The 17727-nt window shown below is 40.7% G+C and overlaps 1 protein-coding gene across 2 annotated transcripts in view; it reads right to left on the minus strand.

Annotated features, from left to right (window-relative positions):
* Positions 1 to 17727, minus strand: part of adcy6b (adenylate cyclase 6b) — a 70351-nt gene that overhangs the window by 3451 nt on the left and 49173 nt on the right. For both annotated transcript variants that reach the window (XM_058409645.1, XM_058409646.1), the window contains exons 8-22: positions 16658 to 16816; positions 16368 to 16509; positions 15312 to 15440; positions 13637 to 13665; positions 13172 to 13319; positions 12995 to 13092; positions 11931 to 12018; positions 11701 to 11817; positions 7218 to 7376; positions 6931 to 7106; positions 6425 to 6451; positions 3960 to 4095; positions 2439 to 2702; positions 2104 to 2308; positions 1817 to 1941 (exon numbers count right to left, since the gene is read on the minus strand). In XM_058409645.1, the coding sequence (XP_058265628.1) occupies positions 1817 to 1941; positions 2104 to 2308; positions 2439 to 2702; positions 3960 to 4095; positions 6425 to 6451; positions 6931 to 7106; positions 7218 to 7376; positions 11701 to 11817; positions 11931 to 12018; positions 12995 to 13092; positions 13172 to 13319; positions 13637 to 13665; positions 15312 to 15440; positions 16368 to 16509; positions 16658 to 16816 (2002 nt within the window). The remainder of the gene's footprint in view (positions 1 to 1816; positions 1942 to 2103; positions 2309 to 2438; positions 2703 to 3959; positions 4096 to 6424; positions 6452 to 6930; positions 7107 to 7217; positions 7377 to 11700; positions 11818 to 11930; positions 12019 to 12994; positions 13093 to 13171; positions 13320 to 13636; positions 13666 to 15311; positions 15441 to 16367; positions 16510 to 16657; positions 16817 to 17727) is intronic.

The raw sequence follows: 17727 nt of genomic DNA on the forward strand, positions 1-17727 counted from the left end.
ACACTGATCAGGCATAACATTATGACCACTTGCCTAATATTGTGTTGGTCCCCCTTTTTGCTGCCGAAACAGCCCTGACCCGTCCTACACTGTGTATTCTGACACCTTTCTATCAGAACCAGCATTAACTTCTTCAGTAATTTGAGCAACAGTAGCTCGTCTGTTGGATCGGATCACACGGGCCAGCCTTCGCTCACCATGTGCATCAATGATCCTTGTCTGTTCACGACTCTGTCGCCGGTTCACCACTGTTCCTTCCTTGGACCACTTTTGATAGATACTGACCACTGCAGACCGGGAACACCCCACAAGAGCTTCAGTTTTGGAGACGCTCTGATCCAGTGGTCTAGCCATCACAATTTGGCCCTTGTCAAACTCGCTCAAATCCTTACACTTCCCCTCCTTCTAACACATCAACTTTGAGGACAAAATGTTCACCTGCTGCCTAATATATCCCACCCACTAACAGGTGCCATGATGAGGAGATAATCAGTGTTATTCATGTCACCTGTCCCTGCTCATAATGTTATGCCTGATCGGTGTATATAGTTATATTAATAAGTGATATTAACTATAAATTCCTGCCATGTATAAGTAAAACATAAATCAATTTTATCAATTGTTCTCCATTTACCTTGAGAACTTATTATTATTATTATTATTATTATTATTATTGTTATTATTAAAAATAGGACTTTTTTTGCCAGATATTTCAAGCGGAAAAGCTGAGTTGAGACAAAAGACCACTGGTCAAAAAATCTAACTAAGGTGAGACAGGGGAAGGGGGCGGGGCTTGTAAAACTTACTGGTGTTTAAAATGACAGAAAATGTGTGAAGGTTTTCAGCTTCTGTATTTCTATTCAAACCATTCTTCAGTGAATAGTTATGTATGGAGGTGTTTAGTGAGGTCTGACCTGGGGAAAAAAAACTTTAATGCCTTATCAATGTATTTAAACTGGCGGAATTTGCAGCACTTGTTAATAACCTATAGCCATGTTGGACCATGTGTGTATTTTTTATGTTGTCAGCAATATTCATTTATTTATTTTTTGCTGCCTTCTTGTAAAAGTGTAGATTTCTATCCTTGTTAAATAAAGGTTACGTCTACTACTGCTACTGCCAATACTAAAGCCGACTCGTGTGTATTTGAAGATAAACTCCTGGACACTTTAATAGGAACACTTGCTCAATTCACGTAAATACAGATCAAGAGCTTCACGTCAAAGAGAACGGGAAAAAAAATGTGATCTCACTGACTTGTGTCATACGTTGTTGGTGTTTTGAGTAGTTCAGAAATGGCTGATCTTCTGGGGATTTTCCCACACAGCAGTCTGAAGAGAACGGTGCGAAAAACTAAAAACATCTGCTGTGCAGACTACTGGAAGTCAAATAAGGACTGCTTACAACCATCATGAGCAGAAAACCGCTCACAGAACACATGGACTCTTGAGGCAGAGTGGCTACAAATGCAGAAGATTACAGTTGAAAGCGGGGATCTGAGGAAACAGCGGGCACAGGCTCACCGAAACTGGACTGTGTGATGATCGGTAAAACATCGCCTGCTCTTTTGCCTGGTTTACTTTGTTCAGTGATGCTGTTTCACTGAGCCTGTTCCCACTTAAGCTCAGATTTGAAACTCTGATTAGAAACTGGAATCTGGATATCCTGATGCATAAATATTACCTGAAGCTCTTAACCCACATCTCCATGATTTTACGCAGATATAATACACAACAATATGAACAGGTGTTCCTATTAAAGCGGTCAGTGTATATTATATGGACACAGAGAGGTTATATATAGAGAGAGCTGGCACCTGGATGCGATCAGGTACTCCTGTACTGTCCATGCGACTCGCCACGTTGACCGTGTTTCCCCAGATGTCGTACTGCGGCTTTCTAGCTCCGATCACTCCAGCGACCACGGGCCCGATGTTCAGCCCTGTAGAGAACACACACACACACATATACGGTATACTCACTGTTTTTTGTTTTCTGCTAAGCCTTCATTTATGGGAAACTGTACTGATAAAAATAGCAAAATGCATTTTGTATGCTAAGCTGAAGGAAGGAAGTGTAATCGGGATGACCAGATTTTACTGACCAATCTTCATTTGGAAGTTGTTGAACGAGTGCTCGTTGATGTACTTCATCTGCTCCCGTAGCCTCATGGCGTAGTCAGCTAGTGCCAAGATGTGCGAGCGGCCCTCTCTGTCGAACGTCGAGTCGTTCAGGCCCGACGCCGCCATGTACGTGCTTCCTATCGTTTTGATCTTCTCTAGCTGCTTGAACTGATCTTCACTGATGATCTGAGGACATTACGGATCACTGAGATCACTAAAATCACGGCCATCATTTAATCACAGGGGTTAGAGTGAATATTAAAAGCTATACAGACTTGTGAGAGTTGTGGCTAACTGCTGTGTCCTGCTGTCTTACCTCATCAAAGTCTGCGATGATCTCGTTGAGCAGTCTCAAGCACTCCACGCCCTCGTTATTGGCCTCCAGCTCCGTGTAGAACTCGGAGAAGTTACTGATCGAGGCGAACATCACAGCCACGCACTCACATGACTGGTAGTAAAGCTCGTCGTTGCGGCGCTCTCGGGCCAGGAAGTGGGCAGCCACGTCTTTCGGCAGGATGTTATGAAGAAGACGACGGTTATAGGCTTGCAGCTCCTCCATCTCCTCTTTCTCTTCTGTAGCCTGCGGACAGACGACAAAACAAATAAGTAAGAGATGACATGTGCTGCCAGTGCAGTCTGCTACACTGTGTGCTTCAACTTTTTTAGTGACTTACAGATGTGCTTTTATCAAAAACACATCCTCATGCTAGTTCACTAGGTTTTAAAACTCAGTTCTGTTGGTCGTATTAAAGGAAAACACGAGTCCTTATTTCTTTATTTATATATTTTTAATAATAGATAAACAAAATGCTAATTCAAAATGCTAATTTCTTAACAAAACAGCGATTTGGGATAAAGCTTCTTAGTGGGCTTTTACATTACTATGAAATTGATCTTTTTGTTTTGTCTGCTGTTCTGTTGGGTTTAGTTTGATCCTGCACATAATCAGAGGAAGAAAGGAAGGAAGAAAGGAAGAAATGATGTGGATTGACTCATATGTAGGGTTCATGTAAAAAACCATGTGCAACAAAACCAGTGTTTTTTTGCCGGTCCAAATATCCATCACACATTTCTGCAGCTCTGTCCTTCACCGTCTCTGTTATTATTATATGAAATTTAGTTTCTATCTAAGAGTTATATCATTATATTTTTATAATTATGTAAAAATATATTTATTTATAAATATAATGAGTTATATTTTTTGAGATAAATAATATCTGCAGGTAGAGACAAGGGTGTCACTGCATATTAGAGGTATTTATAGACAATAGTGCAAAAGTGAGGAACAATAAACAGCTTGTGTCTAAAATCAAAAGCTACAAGCCAGAAGCACTCGGCGTGCTTGCTTCGCTTCCTGCAGGCCTTTTAATTCAGAGCTGAATCTGTTTCTTGCTGCACATGAACCGCAGTAGAGTTCGCTTTTGGAATTGGACCAAGGACACCTTTCTCAGATGGCTCTTGGAACGGTCACACCCTAGTGGGATTGCTGTGTTCTCACCTGCCTAAACAAACCGCACCGAGAGGATAAGCACACACACAACGCTCCGAGTCAGAACAAACACTCTTTACATGAAAACACAAATACGGCTTCGTTCGCTCGGTTTTCCCTTCAAGGTGATTACATCGCCACCTTTTCCTCGCATACTGATCTTTTTCTTTTTAATTTCTGTCCTTAGCGATCCTGAAATTGTAGCTCGGTGACAAGAAGTAAGTCACAAATGCATATATATATATATAAAACGAAGCCTCGGGCCCTGTTGTGTAATCCGTTCAACTGGCAATTTCATACTTTACAGTGAAGGCTAATTCTCAGTGGCATGAGCATGGGGAGATGCACCTGCAGCTTCCACAGGAAGTCGAGGCGTGCGGTGGATTCGACCTGCTGTGCGTGCAGATACAGCGCCAGCACAAATACGGTGAGGATTACAGGAGTCATCATCTTCAGCGGCACCTTGCTTGAGTAAGGCTCAGAGCTGCAGGTAGGAATAAAATAATATGTTAATAATAATAATAATAAATTAATTAATAAATAAATAAAATAATAAAATTACAAATACACAGTGAATAAAATATATTTAAGACATTTACTATTAGCTGCAGGGACAGGAATAAAATAATATGTTAATAATAATAAATAAATAAATAAATAAATAAATAAATAAATAAATAAATTACAAATACACAGTGAATAAAATATATTTAAGACATTTACTATTAGCTACAGGGACAGGAATAAAATAATATGTTAATAATAATAATAATAATAATAATAATAATAATAATAATAATAATAAATAAATAAATAAATAAATAAAATAATAAAATTACAAATATACAGTGAATAAAATATATTTAAAACATTTACCATCTTCAATTATTATTATTAAAGTTTGTACCCCCCCCACTTTCTGAATTTCAGTGTGACACAAACAATGGGCCTCATTCATTCAACTCAACTTTTAGTAAAAGTAAAACCAAATCGTACTAAAAAATTCCACCGGATTTGCATGAGTTTTTGGAAACTCTGATTTGCTTCACACTCGCATGTGTATGCTAATGAAAGCCAATCACCTGTAAATTACCAGTGGAATACATAGTACAACTGATTTGCATTTGGCGACGCCCACAAGGCAAAGCACATAGAGCTGAAATGATAATAAAGCAGCAGATGCGTAGAAGCGGATGCACTTTTGGTTCACATTTACGCATCCTCTTTACAACTGATCCTACACAGTCTACCCCAGCGGACCTGGTGGACACACTGGACAGGGTACTAAGGGCACAATCGAACACACATTCACACACTACAGATAATCTAGAGATGCCGACAAGCCTACAACACGTCTTCAGACTGGGGGAGGAAACTGAAATTCCCAAAGGAAAGCATGCAAACTCTTTACGCACAGGGTGGAGGCACAAATCAAAGCCGCAGCTCTAGAGGTGTGATGCAAACATGCTAACCACAAAGCCACTGTGGCCTCCACCCCTAATGAAAATATACTGCACATTGTTGAATAGTGTAACAACACACTGAAGAGAACAACATCGAGAGCTGAATTGCAGTGAAGGTGAAGTGATTGAAGTAACAATAAAATGACTTGACATGAAAATGGAGGGGGAAAAAATCTATATGTAGGCTTCATTTCTTTATTCCATAAATTATTTCTACTGCTTTATTTCTTCATTTAATATGAAACAAACGGCTTTTACAGAAGTCGCATTACATTTGGAACAGAAAAGAAGAATAAGCTATTATAATTCATTCACAAAAGTGCAGAAATCTATGCAAATTATACAGTATGATCTGAATCTATCAGGGTTTACTTTAGTTAAGTTATGTTGCCTTTATTTGTCACATATACATGACTGCACAGTGAAATTCTTTCTTCACATATCCCATCCTTGGAGGTTGGGGTCAGAGCGCAGGGTCAGCCATGATACAGCGCCCCTGGAGCAGGGTGGGTTTTGGGGGGCCTTGATCAAGGGCCCAACGGTAGCAGCTTGGCAGTGCTGGGGCCTGAACCCAGATTTTCTGGTCAACGACCCAGGGCCTTAACCACTTGAGCCACCACCACCATCCCCTGTGCTTAAGAGCACGAGTAGGATACAAACATATTTCTGAACAGGATTTTAAATTGCTTGGTTAAAAGTTCCCAGTTCCTGAATGAATCCATTCGTATCCGGTGTGATAAATGAGGCCCATCGTCTTACCTAATTACCTTTCTAACAACTTCTAACACTTAAAACCAGACGTCAATTGAGAGAGCCGTCAATTAGGTCATGTCTGCTGTCTTGGATGTGTTTTGGTCATGTTTGTCTCCTAAATCCAGGACTGACATGTTCCTGAGAACCTGGTGAGCTTTTTTTTTTTTTTAATTTAATAAATGATCCAGTAACAGAATAACAGCACGACGTACTTGGTATAATTTAATAGTAATTAGTAGATAATTGGTACACAGGCTATTAGATCACTCAGTGTTCTCTTACATAGACTGAAACTTTATCTATTCAGGTACTTTCTCTCAATAGGAACAGTATTCACCTGAGACAGACCTTATTACGAGTTATTACGATAATGGAAAGAAAGTTGGCTAAATGTTTGACGAAACATTTTGCAGCACCTACATTCCATCGTAGTTCGACTTCAAGTTACGTTTTAAGACAACATTCTTTCTCTGTTCGAAAAAAAAAAAAAAGATCTAGATCTAGATCTGGAGCGACCTGGTCTCAGTCCACTACTCACTCAGACTTTGAACCAGATTTCACAAGGGCACAAAATCAGCGTCTGTGTTATGAACTTACCAAGCCTCTGTTTTATTGAAACCAGACCTGTGTGCAAAAATAGAAACATTCTCATTAGTGACCTGCATGACCCACAAAGTACACACACACACACACTTACTCACACACACACACACACGCACATACACACACTTACACGCACACACAAGCCCACACTCTAAAGCGGAAAGTCACCTCAAGGTCTCGTAAAAGGAAGTCAAAGTGTTTGGAATGATATAGAAGGTCAAATGAAAGTACTTTGGATTAGCGTAACGATGAAAGAAGCTGTCGTTCTCTTATAATAGCACAGTTTCGTTTTAATCCTGATCAGGGTTAGAGATACAGATCGTAGATATTGAATTCTACATTAGATCATAAAGAATGAATTAATGCTGCATCAATAGCAGTAGTGGCATCAGGCTATCGGTCTGATCTTATGTTAATTTTCTTCTCATACAAATGCTTTGCCCGATGCATCTCTAGACGCTTTCTCTATGCTACGAGCGTGTGTGATGAGTTGAACTCACAGTGCGTTGGCGGACACCAGCAGGTCGGCGTTATCGAACAGCACCACGAGAGGCCACTCGACCAGCAGCAGGAAGCTGAGCTGAATGAGCAGCATTAATGCCAGCTTGCCTATACTGCTGATGTGCAGAAAGACAGAGCAGGCCAGCAGAGTCAGCAGCACACTGTAGGTGAAATACTGGACAGGACACACAACAGGCACGTCAGATACGCCGACACACACACACAGAATTGATATGTGGATCTGAATGCAAGACGCTGGTGGTCACATGCTTCCGCACACACTGACCTCAGGGAAAGGACACGGTATTTTGTGGTTGGGGCAGAGTGTGAGAGTGTCGTCTGCTGTGTGGGTCAGGTTGTGCAGGATACACAGTGTCACGGCGCCCTCGCTGATGTTCTGGTCCTGTGCTACACACTGAATCAGGTCCTCCTTCTCGCATGTAAACTGACGACAGATAATGAGTCAGATTAGTGCGAGAAAAACATTAGGATATTCATTTTAGCCATGAGTAAATGCAGGATGTTTACATTTCAGCGCTTATTTGGCTATGAGATGAAATTCTGTTCATACGCAAGTTCACTACATGTCCGAAAGTTTATGGACACCTGACCGTCACAGCGACACTCTGGTGCTTCACCACACTGTTGTTTAAAATCTCACTGTTAATGCAGTAGCATTAAGATTTCCTTTCATGGGAGGCTCAAATCTGTTCCAACATGACAATGACCCTGTGCACAAATGTCGACATGGTGTACCAAGGCTGGGGTAAAAAAGAAAGAAAGAAAGAAAGAAAGAAGGAAGGAAGGAAGGAAGGAAGGAAGGAAGGAAGGAAGGAAGGAAGGAAGGAAAGGAAGGAAGGAAAGGAAGGAAAGGAAGGAAGAAAGGAAAGGAAAGGAAAGGAAAGGAAAGGAAAGGAAAGGAAAGGAAAGGAAAGGAAAGGAAAGGAAAGGAAAGGAAAGGAAAGGAAAGGAGGGAGGGAGGGAGGGAGGGAGGGAGGGAGGGAGGAAGGAAGGAAGGAAGGAAGGAAGGAAGGAAAGGAAGGAAAGGAAGGAAGGAAGGAAGGAAGGAAGGAAGGAAGGAAGGAAGGAAAGAAAGAAAGAAAGAAAGATGGAAGGAAGGAAAGAAAGAAAGAAAGACAAGAAAGAAAGAAAGAAAGAAAGAAAGAAAGAAAGAAAGAAAGAAAGAAAGAAAGAAAGAAAGAGAAAAAAAAGTCCTGAGCTCAACCTGACTGAACACTTTTGGGATTAATTAGATTGAAGGCTTGACACCAGGGCCTCCTCACCTAACATCGGTGTCCAACCCCGTCTTCTCTCATGGCTGATTGATCAGAAATCCCCACAACCACACCCCAAAATATAACAGTCTTCCCAGAAAAGTGAAGGTTATTAATAGCAGCAAAGCAGAACTCAATATTAATGCCACAGATATTCAGATGTCCGCCTACTATTGACTACGTAGCATGTCTAATGCTCAAACTTTTCCTGTCAGACCCACATAAATAAAATCAAATGAACTAAATGGAATTTTTTCACATTTTCAGAAAACATTTTTGTAGTTTGCTACTCAAGATTTTATTACAAGTTCATATTTATTGTGTCAGAATCGGAAAGCAAGAAAATCGAGATTATTATGTGAGAAGTGGGGGTGGGGTTTGCATGAAGTGCTGTTAAGGACCTGGGGAGGGGCGGAGCTTCCAGGAGGTCCAGTTACATAAGTTACATAATTTGTTAGTTTTATTAGGGGTAAAATAGAAAACTGCCCTTTTGGTGTATTTTTCACTTTTCAGAGTACTGCTACGTTAAAATGCACGCGCAAAGGATGGCAAATCTGGTACCATTTATTTAAAATGAATCTCACTCCTCACCTGCGCAACCATATATCGTACCTCACGGGGGGAATACCTGAGGTGTAGTGATTGATATTTTTTATAATCTAGTGACGGCCAGGTCCACCTCACAGATGGCTCCATTGTCACATGACAGCTACCAACCATGGGGTGAAGGCTATTTTGTGAAGCCAGCTGATCGCATCTCATGCAACATCATGGGTTGGTGTTACACACTCAGAGGCAAGCGCTATCCACTGAGCCCACTTCCACGTGCATGAGCTCACGAGTGGCTAGTGTTGGTGTGATTGATGTGAACTCGCTTTTATCTCAGGATAACGATTAATCATTAATTTGGTCCGAGTCCAAACACTTAAACTTAAAATCGTTTTGTCTGTTGCAACGTGATGTACAGAATAAATGATAACATACAAAAAAAATGACATCAGGATACAAAAGGACTGTACAAACGTAACTTCTGACTGGACAGCGTGATTTTAAACAAGCTGCTGAGGCATTCATACTCACAAGCTTGCTGATGACTGGGTGCTTTGCACCACTCCGGAAAATTCCAGTGCAGGTCTGAAACAACTAATGACCTTTCTCAGAACAAAGTTAACCTTTAAACGTCCAGCAACGGATTTTAAAGCGATATCACGACAAATCATTGAAACCACAGAGGACAGTGAGAGAGGGGACTTCGATCACTATTTCACTGTAGGAAATAAAACAAAACGAATAGAAAAATGAATGCTTAATACAATCTGAACAGATGCATAAACTTTAATCTTCTGTAAATCCAGGCCTCGTGAGACCAATGGACAAAATCAGCTACAGCAGCTAACAGAGAGCAGATTAGGAATTCTGTGCACCAGAAATGGAGGAGTCCTTGAATGCTAACTGTAACAGAGTCTGTGTGCAGGAAGAGTTGGGTGCTTTTCATTAAAGCTGTCTCAAACCTGGGTGCAGTCCAGGAAATCGATCTCTGTATTCTGGACTGATTGTGGGGGTCATTTTCCCGGCGGGCGTTATCTCGACTGTTTTATTGTTTATTTTTTGTTTTATTGTTTATTTACATAGATGGATATCTTTAGAATTGGGGACCAATTTTTATTATGGAACTCGACATGAGGAAGTAACGTGAAAGGTTTAACCAATCACACTAATGGACAGCGGTCCTCTGTGGACACCTTTAAGCAATGACCACGATTCACCAGCATCGACCTCCATCTCGTCAAGGTTCTGTCCCTCACACTTTTCTGTGCATTGTAAACAAAACGCCACCCACAGGAGACAGTAAGGAGATTGTTTGGATTTTGGACTATTAACACCACTCTGAGAAGAGGGAAAAATAAGGAAAGAAAGAAAGAAAGAAAGATAGAAAGACGGAAGGAAGGAAGGAAGGAAGGAAGGAAGGAAGGAAGGAAGGAAAGAAAGAAAGAAAGAAAGATAGAAAGACGGAAGGAAGGAAGGAAGGAAGGAAGGAAGGAAGGAAGGAAGGAAGGAAAGAAAGAAAGAAAGAAAGAAGGAGATAGGAAGGAAAGAAAGAAAGAAAGAAAGAAAGACGGAAGGAAGGAAGGAAGGAAGGAAGGAAGGAAAGAAAGAAAGAAAGAAAGAGGAAGGAAAGAAAGAAAGAAAGAAAGAAAGAAAGAAAGAAAGAAAGAAAGAAAGAAAGAAAGAAAGAAAGAAAGAAAGAAAGAAAGAAAGGGAGGGAGGGAGGGAGGGAGGGAGGGAGGGAGGAAGGAAGGAAGGAAGGAAAGAAAGAAAGAAGGAGATAGGAAGGAAAGAAAGAAAGAAAGAAAGAAAGAAAGAAAGAAAGAAAGGAAGGAAGGAAGGAAGGAAGGAAGGAAGGAAGGAAGGAAGGAAGGAAGGAAGGAAGGAAGGAAGGAAGGAAGGAAAGAAAGATAGAAAGACGGAAGGAAGGAAGGAAGGAAGGAAGGAAGGAAGGAAAGAAAGAAAGAAAGAAAGAAAGAAAGAAAGAAAGAAAGAAAGAAAGAAAGAAAGAAAGAAAGAAAGAAAGAAAGAAGGAGATAGGAAAGAAAGAAAGAAAGAAAGAAAGAAAGAAAGAAAGAAAGAAAGAAAGAAAGAAAGAAAGAAGGAAGGAGATAGGAAGGAAAGAAGGAAAGAAAGAAAGAAAGAAAGAAAGAAAGAAAGGAAGGAAGGAAGGAGGAAGGAAGGAAGGAGGAAAGAAAGAAAGAAAGAAAGAAAGAAAGAAAGAAAGAAAGAAAGAAAGAAAGAAAGAAAGAAAGAAAGAAAGAAAGGAAAGAAAGAAAGAAAGAAAGAAAGAAAGAAAGAAAGAAAGAAAGAAAGAAAGAAAGAAAGAAAGAAAGAAAGACAAGAAGGAAGGAAGAAAGGAAGGAAAGAAAGAAAGAAAGAAAGAAAGAAAGAAAGAAAGAAAGAAAGAAAGAAAGAAAGAAAGAAGGAAGGAAGGAAGATTAATTAATTAAAAATACAAACTAGAGAAATGCTCGTCATGTGACCTCTCACTCAGAAACAAGGATTTTCTGCCTAAAAAACTGCCACTCATTTAATTCTTCTGTTCTTTTGCACCACTCTGTGTAAACTCTAGAGACTGTTCCTACTCTAGAGGAATCCCTCTAGGTTTTCTGTTTCTGAAACACACAAACCAGTCAGTCTGGCATAAACAACCATGTCACATTCCAGATCACTGAGATGACATCTTTTCCCTCTATAGTGTAATGTATAATGTAGTGTTATCTGCATGATTTCATGCACTGTGCTGCTGCTATATGACTGACTGACTGACTGACTGACTGACTGACTGACTGACTGACTGAATGGATGCGGATCGGTGTTCCTATTAAAGTGGCCGCAGAGTGTGATATACCGAAAGAGGAAAAGATTCAGAACACGAGAACCTCATACGACTTAGACTAACAGATTTTTCATCGCCGTGCTCGCTTCTGACCGAAGGATGCTCACCATGTTGGCAAACGCTGAGAGGTACAGAAGCAGGATGGTGAAGATTCCTACTAACGTGCTGTTAGTGCGAGACTCGACTATCTTCTTTGACACTGTTTGCAAGACCACAGGGAAGAGCTAAAAAACAAAAGAAAACAGAGAGGAATGAAATACTAGCAGGGGTGGATATTCATTAATTATGTGTTTATACAAATGAAACAGTGAGAGCGTGACTGAGCCACTGTTCTGACCTTAATACACGAGTAGATGGCACAGACGAAGAGGATGTTGGCAAGGATTAGAAAGATACTGATGAAGATGCCAAGCATAAGTGTCGTGCTGCAGAAAAGCATGAGAGGAAAATATAAACATCGTCTTACACTCCAGGTCTTGAAAATAAAAAATTCTGCTGTGCATAAGTATTCACCCCCCAGGAACTGAAATGCTTAACTGGAATTATAATGTCATAAATATAAATACACTAATAAAGCATAAAATTATGATCACTGAGAGGTGAAGTGAATAAGACTGATTATCTCCTCATCATGGCACCTGTTAGTGGGTGGGATATATTAGGCAGCAAGTGAACATTTTGTCCTCAAAGTTGATGTGTTAGAAGCAGGAAATTGGGCAAGTGTAAGGATTTGAGCGAGTTTGACGAAGGACCAAATTGTGATGGCTAGACGACTGGATCAGAGCATCTCCAAAACTGCAGCTCTTGTGGGGTGTTCCTGGTCAGCAGTGGTCACTATCTATCAAAAGTGGACCAAGGAAGGAACAGTGGTGAACTGGCAACAGGGTCATGGGTGGCCAAGGATCATTGATGCATATGGGGAGTGAAGGCTGGCCCGTGTGATCCGATCCAACAGATGAGCTACTGTTCCTCAAACTGCTGAAGAAGTTAATGCTGGTTCTGATAGAAAAGTGTCAGAATACACAGTGCATGATGGGTCAGGGCTGTTTTGGTAGCAGAAAGGGGGACCAACACAATATTAGGCAGGTGGTCATAATGTTATGCTTGGTCAGTGTATATTATATTATATTATATTATATTATATTATGTAACAGTAGGTAAAAATATATAACAATAAAGTTACCAAAACAGTACATAAAACTTGAGTGAGTGCATAACTATTCACCCCCCTAGATCTTTCTACACATACAGGAAGTGAAATCCTATGAACACTATGAACTGTTTGAAAGGTTAAGGGAGAGGGAATGGAGAATACTTCTGCAAGGCACTGTATTGTATATGAGACACATAACATACATCTGAAACACACAGCATATGTAGCAGAGCACTGAAACTACGTACTGTGGAAAAACGATGATCTGAATAAAGCAGATGAAGCAAAACACCACCAGAGTACAGGCCACATAACCCCCGAATCGATCGTCCACCTTCTTAGAGTACTGCGGAGACAAAGATAATATATGAGCCGTCGCACAAGGGTGAATCAGTCAGATGCAGATTTTTGGACTGCTTATGAACCTTTTTTTCCAGCAACGGCGTCTGAAACCTGAGCAGGAACTTTTTGACGTGGTCCTTGCGTAGCTGGTCGATGCTGCGAGCGTCGATGGCACGTCCCAAAAACTCGTCTACCTCGTCCTCAGGGTTCAGGGCCTCCTGAGCACTTCGGCTACAAAGTAGAGCACGCGTTTCATTTAGACCGAGCTGTCAAATATGCTTCAGCAGTGAGGAGGGATCAAGTAATGATCCCGCTCTGCATGACAGGAATGTCACAGTGTGGTTAAAATCACTGTCCTAAAGCTGTTTAACTATTTATAGCAGTCGGCTTGGTATTTCAATAAGCCACACAAAGGAGGGCTTTATTAGAAATAAGCCTTCATGGGCATGTTCATATCACGCAGGCTCAGCGCTGAGGCTTCAGTGACAGAACGGAAATCTAAGCCACTGCCTGCGAGGGGGAGCACCAAGAAAAGCAGCAGTACTCACTTGTCTTTGCTTGAGGCTTCATCAATGCCCTGGGGGATGAGCAGGACACAGGGATTAGTTACAGTGACCAGTGCAAACAAAGTGAAAGACAAAAACACACTCTGACCAGCCTACAGCTTTTAAGTAACAAGAAACAGATAGAGATGGTGAGATTTATGAGGCAATTTTGATTCATTTCCCAGAGCGGCAGCTCCGAGCAGGTTTCGGTGTTTAACGCTCACGGTTTCATGCTATTACTCTATATTACACCTGAATATTAAGGCTAGGAATGTGCTTCAATATGAGAGATGGAATCGAGCACTGTACGAAGAGTGTATTTTCGAAACGGACACAAATACAGACATAGGTTTATTTGTTTATTTTCTCGACGCAGTCATGAGCAAGCAATGAAGCTTGCGGCACATACAGTACGCAAAGCCTCCTAGTATGTTTATATTTTTGGAAATATTTGCTAGACAATTTTTTTAATGTAGTGGGGTCTCCGAAATTATTAATTCACATTTTAATCCTACATCCAGATTTCTTGAGATTATATCCATTATTAAAAACACCCTATTATTAAAACTGAACACTGAACTAGTAATAAGGTACAGAGACCAGACCCTGTTTAAGCCACGCCCACTCCGGCTTTATACCCCAACATTTGAGCACTGAACAGATCCAGATCCAGAGAGTGTTATTGTGTAACAACTCTGTTGTGTATACGTGTTAGTAGTAACAAAGACCACATTTACAATCCAAAACACATTTCTGGGTGAGTAAACGTCCAGAGTCGGATGTTTGCATACTAACAGCATGAGGTCCTAACACTGCTAATAAGAAAATCCAAAGCAGGTCAAAAAAAGAAAGAAAAAAAATCATGAAATAAAACTGAGTGCATGAGATTTTTTTCTGAAGGGTTTGTTTTTTGCTTCAGTAAGAAAACAGCAGGGTATGAAATCCAGTGTGGAAACACTGCTTAATAATAAGAAACTGCTTTATTTGACCATTTTCAGCACTGACACTAGCTTGTGAATTCACACGTTCATCTAAATCAGTCGGATCCAGACAGAGCCGGCGTTGGTGCAGGATTTCATTACATCCAAGCAGAAGTCACACCTGACGGTCTATTGAAAACGAAGGTCGCTGATTAAACAGGTGGGATCAGGCATGGCTTCGATTTGATGGGAATGAAAATGTACACCTTAGGATAACAATAGACATGCAGGATTTAAAAAAATTGGCGTGAAAAGAAAAGTGACCGTTACTAAAACAAATACATCCTTCACATCCTTCTGTGACTTTTCCCCTTTTGTGAACTTTCTAAATTAATTTGAACGAGATTTCAATGCCTGTAAATAGTAAATCCTCCAAATCTGCAGCCATGATAACGTCTGAATCTGGACCAAAGGTTAAGAACAAAACATACACTGAAAAGTCTTTGGTTTGTGTGTGTGTTATCTGCTTTACCCAAGTCTTTTTCTTACAGCTGATTCATTTCAAATGGATGACGAGGTAGGAAAAGTGAGAACATCTTCAAATCTCAAACTGTGAGTAAATCTATTCTTATAAACATTTGCATTAATAGTGTTTAAAACTGATGGCCGACGCGTGACGAAGATTTTCTGTTCATTTTTTTCCCCCAAAACCAGAAGGACTACACTGAGTGAACGTTTGTGTTCTGTGCACAACTCACCATCTGCCTGAAAACTTTGGAGTCTTTGGTCCTGGAGAAGGATCTGTCAGGAGCCCAGCGGGGCATTAACCCATCACATGAGTTTGCTCTGGCACGTTGCAGCTTAGCCATCACGGCTTTTTCTTCCTTCTACACGATCCACACACAAAGAACAAAGAAACGTCATTGTCTAGTGTATACCAAGATATATAATAATAATGCTTGTGTTTTGCATTTGTTTATCATGTATTGCAAGAAATTTTCATTAGAGATTTTATTACTGACAACAACTTGAGGGAAAAGTTGAGAATATTTACATGAAATTCTTAGACTTCACAAGTTCCTGCAACAATTTCTAATCGATTTTATATGAAATCCATCAGAGTGTCGTTTTACACACTCTGATAGAATACTTCTTTGAATATTTCAACTTTCTAAACCCTTCTGTTTATTTCCAATTTAACAAAATATATACACTGATCAGGCATAACATTATGAGCAGTGACAGGTGATGTTATCTCCTCATCAGGGCACCTGTTAGTGGGTGGGATATATTAGGCAGCAAGTGAACATTTTGTCCTCAAAGTTGATAGTTAGAAGCATGAAAAATGGACAAGCGTAAGGATTTGAGCGAGTTTGATGAAGGGCCAAATTGTTATGGCTAGACCACTGGATCAGAGCAGCTCAAAAACTGCAGCTCTTGTGGGGTGTTCCTGGTCTGCAGTGGTCAGTATCTATCAAAAGTGGCCCAAGGAAGGAACAGTGGTGAACCGGGGACCGGGTCATGGGTGTTCAAGGCTTATTGCTGCACGTGGGAAGCGAAGGCGTGTGTGATCGGATCCAATAGATGAGCTACTGTTGGTCAAATTGCTGAAGAAGTTAATGAAAGGTGTCCAAATACACAGAGCATGACGGTTCAGGGCTGTTTTGGCAGCAAAAGGGGTTCCAACACAATAGTAGGCAGGTGGTCATAATGTTATGCCTGGTCATGTGTACATTACTCCCGGATTTCTTTTGTGGCCTCAGACTTTTCAACTCTACACTGCCTATCTGTTGTGATCGTTGTGCACAACTGACCCTTTTTTGGCTGCAGCCGAGCACCAGGAAGGTCTCGATATTGTTGTCTTTGAGGTAGGCGTTCCTCTCTCCGCCAAAGCCTGGCTCCACCTCGTAGTCTCCGTTCAAATACTGCAGGGTAGCTTTAGTGATGTGGATACGTCTGTGGAAGTTTTATTAACATGACATACAGCTTTATTACATACGTGAAGAATAGACAGGGAGCTAAGCGCTTTTTGTAATGCTGGTTTTTAAGATATCAATCCCGGCACTGTATGGTGTCTGTGCGTGTTTTGGTGTGTTGCTCTTACCCTGCTTTGCCTCCAGCCTCCATCTGGTTGGCCAGTGTGACGTCATTGGACCAGACATCAAACTGCCACTTGCGCAGTCCCAGAACCCCGCAGTGCACACGCCCGCTGTGGATCCCCACCCGCATGTTCACGTTGACCCCGGTGATTTCTCTCACCAAACTGCTCACACACACACACACACGGCTCTTTTTGGTTGTTATATTTGTAGGGGGGGAATCCATATGGGTGGCATGTTGCTATAAAAGACAGTTGTTTTTCTCTTTCAGGAAATCAGATGCCCAAAATTGTAAATCCTCCACAGATCCCTAATATTATGCTTTCTTACAAAGTAAACTGCATTTAAATGCAGCAATTGGTTTATAACTTTGTGATGCCGTACCGGATCTGAACCTGAGGTATGTCCAGAGAACCTTTTAAAGAACTACTCTTCATTTTTTTCCTGCATTTCAATTGTTTACTAGAGTTTTGCTATGGTACTGTATAGTAACTATGGTTATCAAACCATGAAACCTCCATAACTTTCCTCTGGGGGAACTTTTTGTAGAACCTATTTCCAAACATGACAAGCTATCAAGTAATAGTAAGTAGCTTAGTGGTTAAGGTGTTGGACTACCAAAAAAGGTTGTAAGTTTGAATCCACCAAGGTGCCACTGCTGGGCCCCTGAGCAAGGCCTTTAATCCTCAATTGCTCAGTTGTATAAAATGAGACGAAATGTAAGTCGCTCTGGATAAGGGCATCTTCCATATGCCAGAAATGTAAATGTAATGAAGAAGTAAATAAGAAATTTTCGTATCTTATATTTTGTGAGAGAGGATGGTGAAGAGATGAATAATAAGTAAGTTACTCTGGATAAATGCTGTAAATGTAAATCGAAATGTTACAGCTGCTATAACGAGAGTGAACGTGAATTTCAACAGCAGCAGCTACCACAAGAAGTGTAACTACAACTAGATACAACATGTTAATTAATTAATTAAAAGTTATAATCCTGTACAGATTGCTGTTGTATTAGAGGAATCAATACAGAGTCACCTCAACATTGATTATTTTCCTTGAACAGCATACCTTG

This window comes from Hemibagrus wyckioides, linkage group LG15, assembly GCF_019097595.1.
Source record: "Hemibagrus wyckioides isolate EC202008001 linkage group LG15, SWU_Hwy_1.0, whole genome shotgun sequence".
NCBI lineage: Eukaryota > Metazoa > Chordata > Actinopteri > Siluriformes > Bagridae > Hemibagrus > Hemibagrus wyckioides.